Source organism: Trachemys scripta, chromosome 1 (assembly GCF_013100865.1).
Source record: "Trachemys scripta elegans isolate TJP31775 chromosome 1, CAS_Tse_1.0, whole genome shotgun sequence".
Classification (NCBI taxonomy): Eukaryota; Metazoa; Chordata; order Testudines; family Emydidae; genus Trachemys; species Trachemys scripta.
In genome coordinates this window covers 229,205,059-229,225,403 of record NC_048298.1, presented here as the reverse complement: position 1 = coordinate 229,225,403, position 20,345 = coordinate 229,205,059, and the positions used below count along the sequence as shown (strand labels likewise).

The 20,345-nt window shown below is 43.6% G+C and overlaps 1 protein-coding gene across 2 annotated transcripts in view; it reads left to right on the top strand.

The window, feature by feature from the left end:
* VWA3B (von Willebrand factor A domain containing 3B) overlaps nucleotides 1-20,345 on the top strand; it is a 127,003-nt gene that overhangs the window by 63,850 nt on the left and 42,808 nt on the right. For both annotated transcript variants that reach the window (XM_034757928.1, XM_034757927.1), the window contains exons 21-23: nucleotides 1,521-1,639; nucleotides 10,189-10,239; nucleotides 11,175-11,394. In XM_034757928.1, the coding sequence (XP_034613819.1) occupies nucleotides 1,521-1,639; nucleotides 10,189-10,239; nucleotides 11,175-11,394 (390 nt within the window). The remainder of the gene's footprint in view (nucleotides 1-1,520; nucleotides 1,640-10,188; nucleotides 10,240-11,174; nucleotides 11,395-20,345) is intronic.

Here is a 20,345-nt window from a genome sequence, read left to right as displayed (position 1 = left end):
ACATTCTCACTAGCTTTAGCTTCTGAATGGATTTAAGGTGTAGTCCATTGTGAAGTGATTTGCTGAGAGGTGAGGTGACACAAATGTATAAATCTCAGTGAAGAGGTCGTTCTCAGAAAGAAAAGATGGCAACCTTGGAGCCAGCCGCAGATGGAGAAAAAGCCATCTGACTACTGCTAAAAGATGATCATCTAGTAATAACTGGAAATCCAGCCAGACTCCCATGATAGAGACACAAGTAACACATGGCAGAGACATACTTTCAGTTAGAGGCACTTTTTTTTTATTGCATCTTCTGATCGTTTTCTGTAACACATCAACATTACTTCAGTTTCATCAGGATTGAACTTCAGCTAGCTCTCTGTCATCCATGCTCCAAACTCAGATGGACATTGGGAAAGAGATTTAAATGCACCATTTGAGACAAAAGAAGTTTTGCAGAATCTGTGTTGGTACATTGAACACAGTAGTACCTTCTTCCTGTACCCCATGTTTCATGTTTCCTTGTGGTACTGTGCACTGGAGTTTTTCCAGAATTACCCTGGAATAGTTTAGTTGTTTGAAGGGTTCTGGGAAGATGGGTTGGGTAATGTTGTTGTTTGGGGGTTGGGAAGTTGTGGGAGGTCTCGCTCCCCTCTTTTCTTTAAGATCCCTTATTAGGGTGTCTGGCTGTGCTATTTTTGTAATGAAGTGTTCTTCTGTAGATCCTGTCATACACCTAGAGCCAAATTTTCAAAGATATTTAGACACCTAAAAATGTAGATAGACACCATGTGCAATTTTCAAAAGGGCCTATGCAGGTGTGGCGTCTAGCTCCCATTGAAATCAATGACATTGGTTTCAGTGGGAGTTAAGCATCTAACCTACTTCGATCTTTTGAAATCACAATAGGTACCTATCTGCATTTTAGGAACCTAAATATCTTGGTGGAATCTGCCTCTAGAGTATAAGATATGACATTTAAAATGTTTAAATAAGTAAATTCCCTATTTGCATGTTGTGTAAAAATAGATGGCAATAAGCTGGTGTTGTATACAGAAATATACAATATTGTATTAAAATAATACTGTATATAATATGTTCATGTTATAGATCCTGTTTGCATCCTTTCTATGCTGCCCTTTAGTATTAGATTAAGACTAGAGAGAGTGCTGCTCATTCCATTTAGAATTTAAATAGAGATTTAGCTAGCTTAATTTCCCTTGCCTCATAAGAATTCATTTGCAGGGTTCCAACATTTTATTTAAAGGGGTCACAAGACTTGTGTACATGCAGTACAAGAAAATGATGTCTTAATTCAGAAACAAATGTTATGTTTCAACCTCATTACCTTTGATCGGGATCGGTCTCATGGGTCTCCAAACACTTGATCACTCACATCAACTGCTTGGCTTTTTCTTTACTTTTCCTTTTTTTCCCTTTGAGATTTGCCTTGTGTATGTAAGGTTGGGGTATTCCAGTATTCTGGTAGATAAAGAATAACACGATAAATGAAATCTTTGCACTTTTTTGTGTTGTAGGTGTTACCCTTGGCCCATGTTAGCAATGACAAGAAGCGGATCACACTAATTAATCCTCAGGCAGTGAATCTTGATGCCTATAAAGAAAAACTGGAACAAGCAATTAAATCCTATGAAAGGTAAGTCTGCTCTTCAGATTTTCTCCATGTTGACAGACTGACTCATATGATGAATTGGGTTCATTGTACATCTCTGAGGCTTGGTCTACACTAACCCCCCAAATCGAACTAAGGTACGCAACTTCAGCTACGTGAATAACGTAGCTGAAGTTCGAAGTACCTTAGTTCGATCTTACCTCGGTCCACACTCGGCAGGCAGGCTCCCCCGTCGACTCCGCGGTACTCCTCTCGTCTAGCTGGAGTACCGCAGTCGACGGCGAGCACTTCCAGGTTCGACTTATCGCGTCCAGACAAGACGCGATAAGTCGAACCCAGAAGTTCGATTGCCAGCCGCCGAACTAGCGGCTGGGTATAGACGTACCCTGACTGTCTTACCTGTGCTTTGCTCACTAATCCATCTCCTCAAAGTTGTATTTTAACATTCTGTACATTTAAGCATTTTCAAACAGCCACCATTGTCTAAAAATGTATCCTACCAGAGAAATGTTTTCTTCTTTTCAAAAGTGTGGCATTAAAAGTAAATGAGCAGTCAGGGACACCATAAATATTACACTGCACACAGAATACACACATTATTCTTTTTAAGTAACCAAAATTCATTTTAATCTCAACTGTAATCTCAAAATGTTAAATGTAAAACAAAACCTTTTCTGAAATAGAAACATAATACAAATATAACCAAGGCAATAAACAACAGGTGCCTAACATTAAGCTCCTAGATCCATATTTAGCTGCCTAAATAATTGTCCTGAGTTTTGCTGTTGACCGCTTGGCACTTCTGAAAATCAGACCACTTATTTAGGCTAACTATGGGTTTAGGAGCATCACTTTAGGCACCTGTGTTATAAGATATTGGCCCTTATTTTTATGTTTTTTTTTTCAGAAGAGTTGTGTTGTGCTTATTGTTTGCAGGATCAGAGAGGAAGTAGACGTTGAAAGGATTTTATAAATCTTAACTATTTATTTCTTGGCTTTTAAGTTTGTGGTTTTTGAAAATTATGTGATGATTAGTAATCTTAACAGGATTTTATGGACAAAAAACTTTAATAAACTACATGTCTAGTCAAATTTTATTCTAATAAAATGTACAGATTTAATGACTAATAAATTTATGACATCTGAGTCTTCCTTTCTTGACTAATTGTTGTGTTGGCTTCCCAAGTTTTAGGCCTTGTCTATGCTACAGAGTTTTGTCAACAAAAGGCAGCTTTTATCGACAAAACAATGGATGCGCACACACGATGATGTCACTCTTGGCAGCAAAAATGCCCTTCTTTGGCAACAAAATAAAACCACCCTGACGAGAGGCGTAAGGCTTTTTGAGCAAAAGTTTTGTTGATAAAGTGGCAGTGTAGCCACCGTGCTTGCTTTTATTGCTTTAATTGGCCTCTGGGAGGTGTCCACAATGCCCGTCCTGACTGCGGTGGTAAGCAATTTGAAGTCTGCTGTCCTGCAGCCAGGTAAACAGCCATCTGCCCCATCCCCTTTAAAGCCCTGGGAATTTTTGAAATTCCATATCCTGTTTGCTCGGCGTGGAGAGGTCTCATCGCATCTTACCAGGTGACCATGGCGGCTTCATACAGCAAACACTCTCCTGGTTGGACCACTGTGGAGCTGCTGGATCTGCACAGTATTTGGGGAGAGGAGACTGTGCAGTCCCAGCTGTACTTCAGCTGTAGGAATTTTGATATCTACAGGCAGATTTCTTGAGGCTTTTGTGAAAAGGGCGATGACTGGGACACGGTGCAATGCAGAGCGAAGATAAAGGAGCTGAGGCAGGTGTGCCATAAGGCGAGGGAGGCAAAACATTGCTCTGGTGCTGCACCCAAGACCTGCCAGTTCTATAAGGAGCTGGATGCTATCCTTGGCGGTGACCTTACCTCCTCCTCCAAGAGTCGCCCCATGAATACTTCGGTGGGCCTGGAGGCAACGGAAAGAGGACCTAACCCAGAGGATGAAGTTATTGATGAAGAGGTGGTGTTAGATGACAATGAGGAGCTCCAGGCGGGGTCGTCCAGTGGGGCATGCAGCCAGGAACTGTTTATCACTCCAGAGGTTTCTAGCCAGTTTAAGCAGTTGCTCTTCAGTGAGCAAGAAGCAGGAGATGAGACATTTGGTAAGTGGCTGTGGTTTGTGTAGTGCAGAGGTGGGTTCAGGGTATAGAAATGAACAAGGCTTGCTGTGTTTCTGTGTGCTGGACATTTCCCTGTTCGGCTAATCAATATGGTGGAACAGGGTGTTGATGCACGCGGAGATCTCACTGGAATCCTCCAGAGAGATCTCTAGGAACCTTTCCTGGAGGTACTCGGCAATCCTCTGCTAAAGGTTCCTTGGCAGAACAGCTTTGTTCCTTCCCCAGTGGTAGGAAACTTTCCCGTGCCATTCAGCAATCACTTGTGCAAGTACCAGAGCAGCACATGGGCAAGCAGCATAGGGACCAGGGCGGAATCCACAAGTGTGTAGTAGATGTGCCCTCACTTCCCTGCTTACCCTCAGCAGTGAGATATCTGCTACAATGACCCCATACCTGCAGGGCCGGTGCAAGGAAGTTTTGCGCTCTAGGCGAAACTTCCACCTTGCATCCCCCCCCAGCCCTGCAGCAGCTCCCCACCCCCTCTGCCGTGAGGCCCCCCCCCCGCGGCAACCCCCCCCGTGGCAGCTCCCCTCCCCAGGGAGCCGTGCAGCAGCTCTCCACCCCAGCTCACTCTGCTATGTCCCCTCCCCGAGCACGCCGTCACTGCTCCACTTCTCCCACTTCTCCACTTCAGCTGATTGGCGCCGCAAGCCTGGGAGGTGGGAGAAGTGGAGCAGTGACCGCGCGCTCAGGGAGGGGAGATAGGAAAGCTGTAAAAAAAAATTGGGGGCACCGCTTTTTGGCGCCCCCAAATCTTGGCACCCTAGGCAACTGCCTAGTTTGCCTTAATGGTAGCACCTGCCCTGCATACCTGTGGAAAAGTGTGGGAGAATTTAGAATTTTTTCCCAAGTTGGCTGCACTGCAACCCTTCCAGAGTGCTCTTTTCCCCATGTAGAGCACCCCCCGCTTCCAGCCAACACTCACCAGGCTTGGGATGTTCACCAAGGGTCAGTGAGAAAGTGTTATGTTATCAGAGGTGTATTTTACTGAAATGTTTCAATGCTGTGCGTGAACTTAACAATCACATTTCTGTGCATTGTTTCTTGTGCTTCTGCAGATGTGGCCTTGAAGGACACCCCACACACACGGGCAGAGCGTCTTTGCCAGACAAGAAAGTGCCCAAGACGGAACAAAGAAGACATGTTACGAGAGGTACTGCAGTTCTCCAATGAAGAAAAAAGGGAATGCAGGGAGTGCAGGGAAGCCGAAAGGCAGGACAGAAAAGAAAATTAGGAGTTTGTTAAGGACACTACTGAGCAGATGGTTAAAGTCATGGAAGAGCAAACACAGATACTGAAGTCCTTAATAATGCCTCAGATTGATCAGATGTGTGCCCGCCCTCCCCTGCAGCACATTCAGAACTCTTTTTTCCATGCCCCCCAAACTCCATCCACACATTCCTTTCTGCTTTCCAGGAGTTCTCGGTTTCCCATTCACTCCACCCTCTCGGACAGCTTTCAAAATGATAGCTGGACCTACACACAGCTGAAAGTCTGCCCTTCCCTGGTTCCTCCTTTCCCACCAAGCATCTTTGTGTGTTTGTGCGTGTGTTGTTTTTTCTGAAATAAAAGCAAATTTTTGAACAATAACTAATCTTTATTTGTGTCATACAAATTGAGATAGCAGGCACTACCAAGCCATACACAGGCAGTTTAATCATTTGCTTACTGGAATTTAAGGCTCAAATTTCATAATTGCTTTCTATGAAAACTAGATGTAATGTAACATTGCAGTACCAATCACAGAGATGTACATTACTGGTTCTCATTTTCGAAGTGTTGCCTCAAAGCCTCCCTGATTCAAATAGGCCCCTCTGATAACCCTGGTATCTGGCTGCTCAAAATCAGCAGTGAGGCAGTCTGCCTCAGCACTCCACCCCTGAGCAAACCTTTCACCTTTAGCTACACAAATATTATGCAATGTACAACATGCGACTATGACCATGGGTATAATATCCTCACTGAAGTCTAACCTGCCATAAAGGCATCGCCAGCACGCCTTTAATCTGCCAAAGGCACATTCCACAGTCATCTGGCACCTATTCAGCCTGTTGTTGAACCACTCCTTACTGTTATCCAGGTTTCCTGTGTAAGGTTTCATGAGCCATGGTTTTAAGGGGCATGCTGGGTCTCCCAGGATCAATATGGGCATTTAAACATCCCCCACTGTAATCTTCTGGTCTAGAAAGAAAGTCCCTGCTTGCAGCTTTCTGTACAGGCCGGTGTTCCTGAAGATGTGTGTGTCATGCACTTTCCTGGACCACCCCGCATTGAAGTTAGTGAAATGCCAATGGTGATCCACAAGCGCCTGAAACACCATGGATAAGTACCACTTCCTATTTATGTACTCCGTCGCAAGGTGATCTGGTGCCAGAATTGGAATATGTGTGCCATCTATCGCCCCTCCAGTTAGGGGAAACCCATTTCTGCAAAGCCGTCCACTATTTCACGCACATTTCCCAGAGTCACACTCCTTCGTAGCAGGATGCAATTAGTTGCCCTGCACACTTGCATTAACGCAGCCCTAATGGTCGACTTCCCAACTCCAAACTGATTTGCGACCCATCAGTAGCAGTCCGGAGTCGCAAGCTTCCACACTACAATTGACATTCACTTCTCTACCAATAGGGCAGCTCTCATTCTGGTATCCTTGCACTGCAGTGCTGGGGCGAGCTCCACAGACAGTTCCAGGAAGCTGGCTTTCTGCATCTGAAAGTTCTGTAGCCACTGCTCGTCATCTTAGACCTGCATGACAATGTAATCCCACCATTCAGTGGTTCTTTCCCAAGACCAAAAGCAATGGTCCACCGTGTGCAGCTGTTCTGTGAATGCCAAAAGAAATCTAAAGTTGTTCCTATCCATATTACACACCATGTCAAGCAACTGGGAGTCTTGTTCAGTTAGGAACTTCATGATTAACAATACTGCCCTCTGCGATGTGTTAATGACACTATCCGAGCATAGGAGAACAGAGCAGGATCCATCTCTTCATTCAAAGATGCCAGGATGCACAGCAAACAAGGTCTGTAGAAAAATGCCACAAAAGAAAGCCGGAAGCCCATGGAATGCTGGGATGGAAAACAATGCATCATGGGACACTGAGCTTGGTCCCAAGATGTGCCGCGATCTGCTCCACCTTCCCACAAGACCTAGAGGCAGAAGGTGTTGAGCTGCACTGTGGGATAGGTACCCACAGTGCACTGCTCACACTGTCGATGGTAGTGCCCCAAGTGTGAATGTGCTCTGCCAACAGAGGGAGTGAGTGTGAATATGAAATACCGATTTTTAGTATAGCGCTTTTTGTTTGTCATCATAACTTTTATCAACAAAACTATAGTGTAGGCAAGGTCTTACTCTCCTTCACAGATCTCAGTGTCTGATTCCATCCTTTGTGAAACAACAAATCCCCTTTCCATTCCCACTTTTTGTTGCCAAGTCCGTGTCTTGATCCACACTAAATACTTCTCTTGTATAACTACATCGCACAGGGGTGTGAAAAATCCACACACTTGAGCAACATAGTTACACCAACCTTAACACCCCATGTAGACATATCGGTAGGAGAGCTTCTCCTGTCAACATAGCTACCCCCTCTCAGGGAGGTGGAGTTATTAAGCTGACCGGGAGAGCGCTCTTCCATTCGCTTAAAGCGTCTTCACCAGATGCGCTACATTGGTGTAGCGTAGATCTGCCCTGTCTTTCATGATCTTAAAGTAAAAACTGATTTGGAAACTGTTTATTTTGTATAATATTTATGGAAATCAATTAAGATATATTTGTTTTTATTTTGCACTCACTAGATTGAATGTTAATGGTTCTAGGGGGCCTGATCCAATGTTCATTGAAGTCAATGGGAATTTTGTCCTTGATTTTAATGGTGAGGTTTTGATAACTATTTCCATCTTGTTCACTACTGTGGAATGTATTGAAAAATAATCCTGGTTGACTTCAGTGGAGTTGTAAGGGGGAGAAAAATGTCTTCTGATAAAATATTATGAGTGTTTTGCTGAAGAGCTAGAGCACAGGCATGATTTTTAAAGTATTATGCCTGGTCTCTCTGAAACTTACTGACATGAGTGGTCTTTACTGATGCTAGTTCCATTGACTAAAGTGAGTCAGGGTTATTAGCATCAATAAGAGCTTGCAGGACTGGGCCCAATATTTTTACAAATATGTGTAAAAAATAAAACTGCTTGAAGGCATTAGTTGTTATGAGTATTAATACTAATGAAAATTTCAAAATGAACATTTTATCTTTTTTTCCTTTAGAAGTGAGTGAAAAATTATTCAAAACCAAAAATATTGTTTCTTCTTAGTTCATGAGACAAAAAAAATTGCTTCTGGAATTTTGCACTATGGAGTTCTCCATGGAAAAGGCATATACAGTAGAACATCAGAGTTACGAACACCAGAGTTATGAACTGAGCAACCACATACCTCATTTGGAACAGGAAGTATGCAATTGGGCAGAAGAGACACCCCCTTCCCCTCCCCACAAAAGCAATAGAGTACCATACTGTGTTAAACGTAAAGTACTAAAAAAATAAATAAAGAGAAAGCAGCATAGTTAAGTTTCAAAGCTGTATTAAGTCAATGTTCAGCTGTAAACTTTTGAAAGAACAACCATAATGTTTTGTTCAAAGTTACTAGAGTTACAAAGATTTCAGAGTTATGAACAACCTCCATTCCCGAGGTGTTTGTAACTCAGAGGTTCTACTGTATGTACCAATTTTTAGCAAAAGCAGTTTTCTAAAATCCCAAATTCTCAAACTATAAATCCTTGAAACTAAGATTATAAAATTGAAACACTGGTATAATTAAACTATAGCATTGCAGTTGCAAGGCTGCAATGAAGATTTTAACAGTTTCAGCAAATATCATTGAGGATGGGGCTGGGGTACGTGTGAAAGGTGAAATCATTCCTTGCCTAAATATGTGGATGCCAAGTTTCGACCTATAGTGGATGTAAGTGACAAATTATAGCTCCACATTTCCATCTGAAACATCAATTTAACCATGTGCTATGAATACAGTATTACATTTCTGATAATTGAATTTGCAAGGTTTGCGAGGGTTCAGCTTAGTGAATAGTCGCAAATTTATTTTGACATCTATAAATTAGACAGTATGTTAGTACGTGCCTGTTTCAAGAATAGAAGAAACCATGACAATAACCTCACCATACCTAGATTGATTATTAGCATAAAATTAAGGGGTGGGGTGGGGGGAAGTGATGGCAATAATTTCATGTTTCCACAGAGAAATCTCCTTCAACAAAGGAGAAAAAGCTGGGATCTACAAAGAGTGTGATCTTGAATAGTTACGGACATTTACAAATGAGCTAGTTATGAATGTGCAGAATTTAGAAGTGTGAAATAGACAGCTGAGCATGCTAAGAATGCAGAATATGAATATACTAGTAATTTACATTCTGAAGGAGCTGGTTCTTGTTTTCCTTGGCAGATGAACTGAATCAGTCGGAAACCCATGTTCAGAATCTAATTTTGTATAGACTGTTGGGGATTTTTTTAAGTGCAACAGTTAATTCACCAAGATTGGAAAAAGACAAGTGTTTGGAAAGGTCTGAGTCTTCTCTGAAATGAACTGATGCCAGCTCAGACATTTGTAAACAGTAATATAGCAGAGTTCACTTTTCTATATGATGGCAGCTAGGACCCCCAGAGATTTGCTTCTGCATTGTGAAATAAAAGAGATAGTTATGTGATGGCTTAATTGTTGGGATGTTGACATTTAGGGATACAATTGTAAATTTATATTGGCTAGTAGAAACTTGTAATCTATGCCTAAAAAAAAAAAAAAAAAAAAAAAAGACAAATAATCTGCGACAAAGGGAAAATACCTGCAGTGTTTTTAAAATGACAGAACTTGAGTGCTTTTGGGTAGGCAGTTCTGTTTTCAGCACGGCAGCTTTTCTTAATGGGCAGAGTGGAATGAAGTAGAAATTGAAATGGTGAGATTGCATTTGATTTTTAAGTGGGGAAAAAAATCATTAACATTGCTTCTCAAGTGCCTTCATGCTGAAGCTGTTAACTTGTCTGGGGGGGAGGGGCAGCTCTTGCCTGACATTAAATCAGCGCTGTTGCTCAGTTTAGATTACTGGGTGCTGGACTGAACTCTCCACTAAAATTCCAGCAGGAAACATTAGTGATTGCCACTAATCTCTCAGTGACCCCGAAATAATCATGTTGCTACCAGATGGAAGATGCTGTTTTCCTATATCCTTTTGCAGATGATAAATTCATAATTGAATGATAAGAACACAGTTTGTGCTTTCAATATACAAATCATGGTAGAGATCTTTAGAACTGCTTGTTCTGGTTTATTCATTGATATTATGATAATCAGCCACACACTGACCTCATTCCCTCAGGAATTGTTTTCTTTTATTTATTAGGCGCCTAAATCTAATTATTTGGAGAGCACTATCTCAAGAGGAAAGAGACAAGTAAGTTTTCACCTTCTTCCTGTCTCAATAATTTAATTTTTGAAACATTTATTAATGGAATGGGAGCTACGTTGCTCAGCACCTTTGAGAATCAGGCCATAAATATTTAACACACTTTTTTGGCTGCTCTTGTCATGGCCAGTTTATTTTACTTTCAAGTATTTCCTGTCTACACCTTACTGGTAAAAATTGTTATGTGTGACACGGTAACATGTAAGCTTCAGGTTTTGGTTTGCCACCCACTGAGTTCAGGGCCGGCACAACCCATTAGGCGACCTAGGCGGTTGCCTAGGGTGCTAACATTTGCGGGGATGGTGACTGCGGCGGCCGGATCTTCGGCCGCCCCAGTTGTCGTCGGTATTTTGGGGGTGGGACCTTCCGCCGCCTCTGTTGGGGGTGGTATTTGGGGGGCGGGACCTTCCACCGCCTAGGGCGGCAAAAAAGCTGGTGGAGCTCCTGACTGAGTTACAAAGTGAGAGGATTTTTTTCTCCCCCTTGCTGTTCACTTTTGTAAAAGAGAATAAGCACTTCCCCTTAACAGTGTTAATCTATGCTCAGTGTGAGTGGCAAGGGTTTGGCAGGACTGGGACATCATCATCTTTGGCATCAGCATAAACCCTTCTCTGCTTAGCCAGTGAGTAGCACTCCAAGGATTGGTTTGTGAGGGGATAAGCTATATCGATTATGAGCACCTTTACACTGGTATGACTGCATCTACACTGGGGATTTGTAGCACTTTAATCAGATTGGGTTTTAAACTGATATAGTTAGAATGGTACAAAAACTGTATGTAGAACAGCCCTAAGAGCAGTGAAGTTAGCACCTATTTACTTCACAGGGGCAGTGTGCTGCTTAATTACTTAACATTTGTAAAGTGTCTTGAAAATGAAAAACATTACTACGTATAATTATAAACTGTTGTAATTTTTTTAAAGGTTTGAGCAGGAGGAGTCAGTCTCGTATATGGAACACAAGGAAGCTTTGCTACAGGCCTTAGAAAATCTTGGTTGGCCTGTTTCTTATGATGATGTGACGCTTTTGGAAGATGAGATTCTGGCAGGGTTAACATACATCCAACAAGCCTCTGATCTTCAGGAAGCTGCCAAAAAGGAGATTCAGAGAACCTCTGTATCGCACATCAACCACAGTAAAATGGTAGGTTGTACTAGCAGGACAATCAAACATTTTCTTTCAAATGTTCTTCAGTGTGTGCTCCTAGGATAATTTCACTTGTCACTTAGCTACTTGATAGGTTGGCACTAACCATAACTCTATACAAACTGGGGAAGAACATGCAGACTGAGTTGCTAATCATGCTTCTAAAAAGAGATGAAGCTGTAGTGATCACCTGCTATTTTGTAGAAAAGTTTGTTTCCCTATTGTAACTAGACCAGTAAGGGGTTGTGTCACCGCCTGCCCTGCATCTCTGGCATCTTAAATGCTAAGCTGCTGTGGCTCACAGTCCAGACACCAGCAGCCAGCAGACAAGCATACAGGTTACACCCTGTCTTCCACCACCCAATGACTTTCTGCAGGGTGATCCCAATGCCTCCCCAGTCCTGAATTTTCCCAAAACCGTCTGACCAGTAGTGCCCAACCCTCTTGCTAAACATTCACAGAAGGTATTAAGTTCATTGTTCCTTAAAGAGACAGTACCCAGCAGCTTATTAGCTTAACTTGGGTTAAGGTAATCTCTCTATTTGAATCAAAGCACGAAATTGGTTTATAGTAAAAGTAAAAAAAGTGTATTAACAAAAAAGGTTTAAGTGATACCAAGTATAAGGAATAAAGCTAGAAAGGATTACAAGCATACAAAAGCGAAAATACACTTTTAAGACTAAAACCTGATATAACAAACTTGTTCAAATAAGCGTTTCTCACCAAGTCTCTTTTCCAACTTGGCTGACCAGGCATTCTGGCCAGGACCTTTCATAGAGCTCAGAGTGCTTGGTTCCTTTGTCTCTTCAGGTGAAGGATAACTTAGGGTTTTTCTTCCTCTCTCTTTATAGTCTAGTAAATCTTTGAAATGTATTCTTTGAAGGATATCCCTAGATAAAGTTCCTTTGCCCTGCTGGGTGTATATGGTAGGCTGTCTGGTGTAGACTCCATGCTGGTTCCTTCCCCACTGGTGGTTTTTGACAAAGCAAATGATCTCTTCCTGCAACCGCCAATACAATAGAGTAGCCTGTTGAATTTGTCCACACCTGGTTTGAGGTGTTGGCCTCTTTCCTTTGTCTGGAGAAAACCCATTTGTCAACTCCCCTGACACGCCTGATCTAAACACATTTTAATCACATATTTCCAGCACACCTGTAAAGTTCTTTGTGGGTTAAACATACATATATCACATGAAAATTTTAATGATCATTGAGTTATTAGTTTTCCAGTGATATATTACATGCCACCTCTTGGGTAAATATTATAGCTCTGTGCCATCTGGAGTCACACCTATAAAAATATATGCATACACACATACCTCATGTTTCTTTTCATTAACAAAAGGTAGATTTGTTTCCTCTGAAAAGGAATATTTAAATGTAATCATTTAGGGTGAAATTCATGCCCCTGCATCATACTAAGCCTGAGTAGTTAGATTTTGTGCAGGGAACTCCATAGGGGTTGGATTGGATAGAATCCACCACCAGCCCAATCTGTTGGCTATCTGCCACCATTATTCCAATGTATGGGGCTGAAATAGTGGTGATTACACCTCCACATTTCCATTCGAGGTGCTTTTGGGTCATGTAAGTGCAGCAAATTTGAGCCCTTCTCTGGGTATGTCTACACTGCATTGTAAACCCAGTTCTGTGGGATCTGGGCTTGCAGACTTGGTGTTTCCAAGCCCAGGCTCTAGCATCCACACTGCATTGTAAATCTGGATTTACAGTTGCTGGACCTGGGTCTCACAGCCATGCTAACACATCCATTCTGCACTACACAGGCCTTCTGGCTGAGGCCTGCATCTTGCACTGTGTCCACATTGTAAAATGAAAGAGGTTGGACCTGAGTCTCAGAGTGATTCAGGCCCTGACCCATCTCCCTAGCAGAGTTGTAGGACCTGGTCCGGCGTGCTTGCTGACCTGAGTGAGACTGCTTTGTGAGTAAATGGAAGCAGAGCTTCGGCTTAAACCTGAGTCAGAGTCTAAACATATCCTTTTCCCCCTGGCAGTTTCTCTGCCTGTGATCCTCCTAAACACAAGGCTAATAGAGAGCTTAATTGGTTAAGTGGGGTTTATGCAGGCCCTCCACCCTTTGGGTGAGTTTTACTATTGCATACTAGTGAGATTCCTGTAGGACACTTCTATATCTGTATATACATATAACATATTCTTTAAATGTTTTGTCGGTAAGCTAAAACTTTCATTGCTTTGTAGATTGTTGACCATTGCAGTAACTTTATGGTTACCATTTCTCTCTTCCAGCTCTTTAGAGCAGGGGTCTCAAACATGAGGCCCACGGGCCGCTCTTCCCTGTGGCCCGCCAAGCTCCCCACGCCCCCCCCCAAGTTATTTTATGTGGCAGCTAAGCTCCCTGCTCGCTGCTCCCCAATGTTTGGGGACGGGTCTCTCCCCCGGCCCCGCCTGCCACCCCCATGCATCTCCCCTGAGTGTCCCCCGGGCTCACGTGCTGCCCCCTCACTGCCCGGAGCCTGCAGCTCATGCTGACTCCACTCCACTCTGCCGGCTTCCGGCATCACCTGCTGCCGCAGAGTCCTAGTGCCCCCCTCCACTCTGGCCAGGGCAGGCTGCCCTTCCCCTTCCCTTCTGCCCTAGTCCTGAGCCTCTCCAATGCCCCGAGCCTCTCCAATGCCCCAAACCCTTCATCCCCAGCCCCACAGCCCTCATCCCTGCACCCCCTCCTATCTCCAAACTCCATCCCAGAGCCTGCACTCCCCACCCCCTGCCCCAGCCCGGAGCCTGTACCCCAGACCCCCTCCCCCATCCAAACTCCCTCCCAGAGCCTTAGGCAGGTGGGGGTGGAGTTTGGAGGAGGGCAGGTTCTGGGCACCACCAACATTTCTACAAATCTGCCACCCCTGGAAGAGGCAGAGCAGGAGTGGAGTGGTGGTGCAGCCCAGTGCAGTGGGGGGGCTTTAACAGAAGTAAATCTAACTAAGTGTGTGTTTTGTCCTTTGAATGAGGTGCATTCCTGTTGGTAGCGCTTACCACTTTCCAGGGGGGGAGGAGCAGGGAGCCATGTGCTCAGGGGAGGAGGTGGAGAAGAGATGGGGCAGGAGCGGGGCCTCAAGGAAGGGGTGGAGTGGGGGTGGGGCTGGGGGCAGCGAGGGGGTGTGTGTCAGTGATGCGGCCCTTGGGCCAATGCACTAGTCCTCATGTGGCCCTCGTGGTCATTTGAGTTTGAGACCCCTGCTTTAGAGGGTGTTTGAGGGCAGTTTGTAGAAGGCAAGTTCTGGGCTTGCAACTATTCTGAAGTGTTGAATGTGTGTGGGGCTTGGTTTTGGTGTGGTATGCAGGTGAAATACTAGCTGGCAAACTTGGTATATCACTTCCTTGTAAGTACCTGTGGGGGGTGCAGCTCCAGTATAGAATACAGGTATCCATACTTGTGCTGTAGGAAGAGTCCAATCTTAAGCTTCACGATTTTACTCTTTCAGCATCCCAACCCATGCTGAGGCACAGTGCCAACCCTCGCAAAAGAGGCACAGTGTCAAGCCTTTAGCTCTCCTACAGTATTACAGTGATGGAGGGAAGTAGATTTGAACTCCAAATCAATACTCCATCCCAGTACAAATTAATCAGCCCCAAATGCAGGTAACATACATACAAAAGTTTACCATAAATCAATGAACATTATTTCTAAGAAACAGCAATTTATGAATAACTTGCCAACAGATTCCATTTTGGTTTGACAATATTATTAACAGATAATATTTACCACTTAACAGTATCCATCAAAAAGAATGCTGAAATTGAGATAACAAAAGTACATATCTCCCTCTGGGTCAGATTTAAGGATGTAGTGACATGTTACATTTCTTTAGGCTTAACAAGAATAGTTTATTTGTTTGTTTGAGTGTAATATTTATGATATGCTTACATATTCTCTTTCTTGTTTTCGTTTTGGAAGTTATGTGATAGGTAAATACATTTTTGGCCTTAGTCTTAAATGTTTTTTCTTTTTTTTCGAATATGGAAATGTTTTTTTAGTATTTTCTTACAAAATGCCTTGAAGTAAATGTGTGCGTGTGTATGTATGTCTGTGTGTATGGTGGGTTTTCTTTTTGTTTTTTGTTTTGTTTTAATTTAGAATTTCTTTGCAAATATAAATATTTTTTAATTTTTATAAAAATGCATAAACAGTTTTTTAAAATAATTGTCAAGGCTAAACTGATTATCACTCTGAGTACTTCTTGGAAAAGAATTTTCCTTCTCCAATTAAGATTTTTAAATTAATTAAAATTTTAATTGATCTAATGCTTTAGATTCAAAATAACTTGTGTGATGAAATATTTATTGATCCAAGACAGCTACTTAATTTAGCAACAATTGCATAGTATGAAATCTAAGGGTAAACTTAAGGCTGTGGCTGAACATCAAGAGACACAAGTGATCACAATTTTTAGAATGGCTACTGAAGACATTTTCCTAAGTTTCTCTCATTTTCATAGTAACTACTATGCAAAGGCTTGGTGCTACAAGGTGCTTAGGCCCAGATTGGAAATTAGGAGCCTAAATACCTTTGAGGATCTGGCCCTTAGTGTTTTCACTTCCCTTTGGTTTCAGTGGGATTTGAGAGTGCTCAACACCTCACAGGATCAGTATAAATCAGTATAATTCTACCGCTGAATAATTTCTTTTCTAACATAACCAACACACGGTTCACATTAGTATTCTGTTAATAAAAAGCAGCAATATTTCCTGTACTGGAGAGCTGATAGTTTTCAGATATGCAAATCCAGACAGTTGGGTTGTACTGTTTCACCCAGCAGCACATCAAGAATCTCATCTAGAATCTTAGGAACAGGTATTGCCCAATCTCTCTCTGTCTCTAGCAGATAAACAGTTCAGCTTTTCACCTCCAAAAGTTTTATGACTGCAGTTATGAGGGAGATTTTCAAAGATATGAATGGTAGTTAAGCACCTATTTCCTATTAAAAGTCCGTGGGAGTTGGACACCTAATTGCCATTTGTGGCTTCAAAAATCAAATTGCTTTTAGTAAATGGAGGATGACAAGGGAGAAGAAGTTTGTATGTGTTGAGTTTGTAGTGGCTCCCACTTCCAAAGAAAATGGTGATTTTACTTTATTTTCTTGTCCAAAGATATAAGGGATAGCTGATGAGGCAAATTCTGCCCTTGGATGTGCACATGTGGTTCTCTTTGATTTCAGTGGGAGCCATGTGGGTGTATCCACAGGTTCAATATGACTTTTTTGAATATTGCTTTTTAAATAAAAAAACTCAGAGATTGACTTTAGCCACACTGATTGTGATGTTTCTGCTCTCTTTGACCGTCACAATGCCTGTTGAAAGTGGCAGGTGAAAGATATTGAGATGAATGACAATCTTGATTGCCTGACAGAGAATGCTCAGTGTGTCAAATGCTGTTTGAAACCTGACAGCTCAAAGATTCAATGTGTTGCCAGTGCTTTGAGCAACCCGTTCAGAAAAAAACATAAAGTGCACTGAAAAATCTCTAAATGACTCAGTCCTCTACAAAGGTTCATACTTAGCTCAGATTTCCACTTCAAAAGGATCCTTGTTCAGTGCATTTGAATGCAATTAAAGATATAACAACAAGGTGCACGACATGTCAGCTTCAAAGTAGAATTTTGCTCTCTCCCAGTAGGAACACAAATATACTTACAACCATTAGTGCCAGCATGAATACAAAGAAGTCCTCAAAGAGAAATAACTTGTCCTTAGTGGAAGGTTGTAATTGGGATTCTCAAGCCACATCTTCTTAGTGTGCTTCTGTGTTTGTAGCTTTTGACAGTCCAAGAGCATTTACTTAGTTATTTTTCAGTGTATTGAAATTCATTTATCAAAATCTCTACATGTTTTTCTTACAACCACACACATAAAAACATAACTAAATTTGATAGAATTTTGATTAAAAGACAATGCCCCAAGGCAAAGAAGAAAGACAGATCAAACCACCTTCTTGGGCAAGAGCCTGAAGATGAAATTCACTCATGTGCAGAGGGCCCACATAAGACCCTGTGCACCACTTTAACTCTTAAAACAGGACTTCAGTGGAGCTTAAGTAATGAATGGGACATTGGACGTGCCTTATGCACTGGGGTACATTTTATCCTAAATGAATAGCTAGACCTTGTAATGTGCCTGTTCAATAAATATCTGCTCTGTTGAATCAATCAAGGAAACAGATTCTTGAGTTGAGGGCCCTCATTGTGAATGCCCTGCCGCCAGACCACTCAGAAATCAAATCTAGGAATAAACAGCATAAACAACTAACTCTCAACTGCAAGAATAGAGTACCAAGAGAAGGTTTGCTGAAAAACGGTTCTTCAAGTAGATGCAGCTGTGTATTCCACTTAAGTGTGTGCATGCCCAGCACACAGGAACCAGAGAAATTTGCCTAGCAGTACTCTTAGATGGGCGGTGTTCATGTCTCATGGCCGTAGCCCCTTCCCTGGTTACATGAGGCGGTGCCGACCCCAGAGCTCTGTGTGGTCTCAACCTCACAACTTCTCAACTAGTTTAGTTTTTTTTCTCTCGTATATAATTAGTAATACCGTTAGAGATAGTTAGTGTTGTGGTAGTTGGTTGCTCTCGGTGGTGCCCTCATGGGGGTTTAAACATTGTTTTTCGTCTGGGAGAGTAATTCCCCACTCACAGTGCTTGCTCTGTCTTGGTGAGGCCCAAGTCAAGGAGTGTTGCATGATCTACAGATTGTTTAAGAAACAGACTCAAGTGGCTCAAGATCTTCACCTGAAGCAGCGTCTGTTTGAACAGGTCATGTGGCCTGTTTCAGTACCAAGGCGCTCATCAGATTGCCTTTGGGCTCAGAGAGCACTGTTGCTTCACGTTCCAAAGCAGACGCCTCTCCAAGAAATGGAGGAGACATTCCCCTTTGACTGTGCTGAGGAAAAGGTTGCATAAAACCAATTGAGACTGCTCCAGTTCTCAGAGTGACTCTTCCACCTCCCCCAGGAAAAGCATGGGTCTGCATGGAGCTGTTGCTGGCATGCAGGATGTACGGGTACCTCTAGCCCTTCCCCAGGACCTAGCAGGGATGTTAGAAACCCTGGTTCTGGCCTCCGGGCGTCTGTTGAGTCCGGTGCCAATGAGGGAGATGCTGGTACTGACTGTTTCCACTTTGGTGGCGTACCAGACAGCTACCGACCTCCTCCTCCTTTCAGTTCCAATCTCTCCTTTGGCCCAGGCTTTTGCCGGGCTGCGTCAACTATAGCCCCTTTGATAGAGCCGCTGATCCCTCGGGTCTGTTGACACTGCACCCCATTGTTCTCTTCCACAGGTTGTGGAAGTGGGGTGGCTACTGGGATCGGTATAGGGGACTTTGGTATCAGGAACCTCCTTGGCATCCCTGCAGTCAGCACCACAAATGCTTCTGTGACAGCTTTACCATCAGATACTCTGGTACTGCTGTCTCCAGGATCCCAAGGCTTTTCTGCATCTGAGTTGGGGTCATCCTCCTGCTCTCCATCGCCTGACCAGTGTCAAGGGCCATCGATGGACCATTATGGGAACCAGGATTGGTACACATCTCATGATTGCGAAGGAGGTCCCTGGCCTGGTGCCTCCTGGCTGCCAATGCCTAGTCTGTATCATGGAGGTCTCACTTAAAGGCAAGATCACCAGCCAAGTCTGTGGTAGTGACCGTCCATCTGCTGCAGGTCCAGGCACCAGTGGTCCTTCTCCCTGTGGAGCCTCCAGAGCAATCCTGTCTGGGTCTGTCAGCCGTAGAATAGGAGCTGGTTTTTAATCAGTTAAGGTCCTCGTCTTCATCTCCGAACAATGCTGTGCTGACTGGCTTATCCTCCCCTTTGGTACCGGAGGATTTTAAGGAGTATCAAGACTTTTTGTGGCATGTAGATGCTTCCCTTGGTACCAAAGTGGAGTTCTTGCAAGAGAACACCCACAAATTGATGGATATTTTACAGTCATCTGCTGCCCCTCGGAGAGTCACCCTCCCTATAAACTATGCGTGCCTTGAACTGGCTAAGGCCCTCTGGAGCATGGCAGCTTTGGTACTGCCTGTGGCTAAGAACTTGGAAAAGCGCTCTTTCATTCCCATGTAGGGATTTGAGGGGTTTTACTTCCATCCATCCTCAAATTCCCTAGTCATAACTGCGATGAGCAACTGAGTCAGGCAGGGAAGGTATAAGTCTACCCCTAAGGATAGGGACTTTAAATGATTGGACCTCCATGGGCAGGAAGGTTTATACCTCCTCTTCCTTACAGATGTGAATTGCTAACCAGCAAGCCTTGCTGTCTGTGTATAACTTTAACTGGTGTGTCAAGGTTTGCAGACCAACTGACCAAGGCCTCGTGGGAGGAATTTTGAGTGTTTGTCACTGAGGGCTGCTTGGTGGCTACAGTGTCCTTGAAGTACACACACTAAGTCACGGACATCTCAGCAAGGGTGATGGCCTCTATGGTCACCACTAGGAGGGGCTCCTGACTGCATAATACAGGTATTGCCTTTGATGTCCAGTAAGCCATTGAGCATTTGCCCTTCAACAGCCACACACTGTTCTCAGACAAAACTGACGAGATGCTGCACCCCTTCAAGGACCCAAGTGCTACCCTGCGGTCCTTGGAGGTGTACATGCTGCCAGTGGAGATGCACCACTGTGGTGTCCAACAGCAGCAGCAGTGCCCACCACAGCACGTTTGGCTAGCCTTTCCCTCCTTTGACGCAACGAGACTACCCCAGAAAGAGGGATAGGTCCCACAGGAGAAAGCAGTCGGTCTCGGGGTTCGGCCAGGCTACGTTCCCTCCCCCAACGCCTTCCAAGCACCCATTTGACTCCTCGGTCCAGAGCACTGTTCCAGTCATTGCGCCTCACTCGTCATCCCCCACTTTGGGGACAGGCTGACCTGCTTTCACAATGCCTGGGGCTCGATCACTACCGACAGCTAGGTCCTTAGCACCATCAG